Source organism: Alligator sinensis, unplaced genomic scaffold (assembly GCF_000455745.1).
Source record: "Alligator sinensis unplaced genomic scaffold, ASM45574v1 scaffold107_3, whole genome shotgun sequence".
Taxonomy (NCBI): domain Eukaryota; kingdom Metazoa; phylum Chordata; order Crocodylia; family Alligatoridae; genus Alligator; species Alligator sinensis.
The window spans coordinates 892,245-894,070 of NW_005842578.1; the positions used below are offsets into that span (position 1 = coordinate 892,245).

At 63.3% G+C, this 1,826-nt stretch overlaps 1 protein-coding gene across 1 annotated transcript in view; it reads left to right on the forward strand.

Annotated features, from left to right (window-relative positions):
* The window catches only part of ERCC2 (ERCC excision repair 2, TFIIH core complex helicase subunit), an 8,557-nt gene that overhangs the window by 1,542 nt on the left and 5,189 nt on the right, over nt 1–1,826 (forward strand). The window contains exons 3-5 of the mRNA XM_025214317.1: nt 153–368; nt 510–626; nt 1,421–1,544. Coding sequence (XP_025070102.1) covers nt 153–368; nt 510–626; nt 1,421–1,544 — 457 coding nt within the window. The remainder of the gene's footprint in view (nt 1–152; nt 369–509; nt 627–1,420; nt 1,545–1,826) is intronic.

Sequence of the window (1,826 nt, forward strand, 5' to 3'; positions counted from 1 at the left end):
GTGGCTGGCAGGGGGTAGAGCCGGGGGTCCCCGTCCAGCCTCGGGTTCAGCGCCGAGCCCAGGTCGTTCCCCCCCGCCCTTCAGTGGCAGCCCCGGGCACGGGCAGGGAGCGGAGAATCGCATCCGAGCCAGGGCTGCGCGGCTTGGGGTAGTTGAGGCGCCAGCAGAGTTGGGGCAGGGGCAGGAGTGAGGGGGGCTGGGGGCACCCCGTGGCCGTGGCCGTGGTGGGGCGTAACGGGGCCTGCCGGCAGGTGAGCTTGCTGCGCTTCGGGAAGGAAGTGGACGGCAAGTGCCTGAGCCTGACGGCGTCGTATGTGCGGGCGCAGCATCAGCGGGACGGCACCACGCCCACCTGCCGCTTCTACGAGGTACGAAGCGCGCGTGGTGAGGGGGCTGCGGGTGCCACCCCCACACTTGTGCCAGGGGAGCTGCTGCGAGCCCTGGGTGGAGGGGTAGTGCGAGGTGCGGGGAAGCCCTGGGCTGGGCCAACAGGCTTCATTTTCCCCCAGGAGTTTGATGTGCACGGGCGCCAGACACCGCTGCCCTACGGTGTCTACAACCTGGACGACCTCAAGGGCTTCGGGCGGCAGAAGGGCTGGTGCCCCTACTTCCTTGCCCGCTACTCGGTACAGGGGGCCTCCTTCATCTCCGTGTGGGGCAAAGTGGGAGGAAGGCAGGCTGGGGCCTGGGGGTGGCATCTGGTTCTTCCTGGCTGCTGGACCCAATCCTGCCCCTCACACGGGGGCCTGGACTTGGAGGGGTGACCCTGAGTTGTTTATTGCCGCTCTCAGGATCAGGCCTATTTGCACCCAAGGTGGGGGCTCCTGGGCAGCCAGGCCCTGCCCTTGAAGGGAGGCCAAGACAGGGATTTTAGCTGACAATCTTTAAACTTTTTTTACTGACGACCTGACTTTTACCAACACACGCATTACTTGACACACAACGCGTGGACATAGCTCTGCTGCCCGACTCTGCAGGGCCTTGACAAGGGCCTGGTTCACCCATGGGGCTAGGCACCAACACTAGTAACAGGTTGGTCTGTCAGTGAAAACACATGCAGATTATCTGGAGAAAAACGGATTGGCTGCCCCATGCCTGCAGCCACGGTTATAGTGCTCCCCTCTCCATCGGGTCCTCTGCTCACTCTCACCCTTCTGCCTCCAGCCTCAGCCCACGTGATGCTGCCCCAGCTGTACCCCATTGGCCCCTCTTTCCTCCCCGCCCCATAGCTGCTGACAGTTGGCAACCTAGGAGGGTACCAGGCTAGGCAGGGCCGAGGAGCTGTGCTCTGGCCTGGTCTGCAGAGCCCTGGGAGCAGAACTGGGCTGGCCGTCTCCATATCCCCTCCCTGCAGAGCCTTGGGGGAGGGAGGGGAGGGGAACCTTCCCTGGGTACGTTAATCCTTGGTGCCCTGACACAGATCCTCCATGCCAACATCGTGGTGTACAGCTATCACTACCTGCTGGACCCCAAGATTGCTGACCTGGTCTCCAAGGAGCTGGCCAAGAAGTCTGTGGTCGTCTTTGATGAGGCCCATAACATCGGTATCTGGGGAGCAAAACTGAGCCAGCCCTGGGTGGGGAGGGGGAGGGGAGGCCCCAGCAGCCTGACTGCTTGCTAGATGGTGCCAGGTTGTTGCATGGTCATTGTGCCCCCCCATCCAGTTCCCAGACTCCCCTTTTGGTCAGCAGGCAGGCAGGGACTGAATCTCTGCCTCCTGCTCCAGAAACATGGCCTGAGACTCCAGGAGCCCCCAAGCCAGCACTTAGCCCCATGGGGCCTGCTGCTCTGCTGCCCTGCCCCAGGAGCCAGTGCAGGGCTGAGAT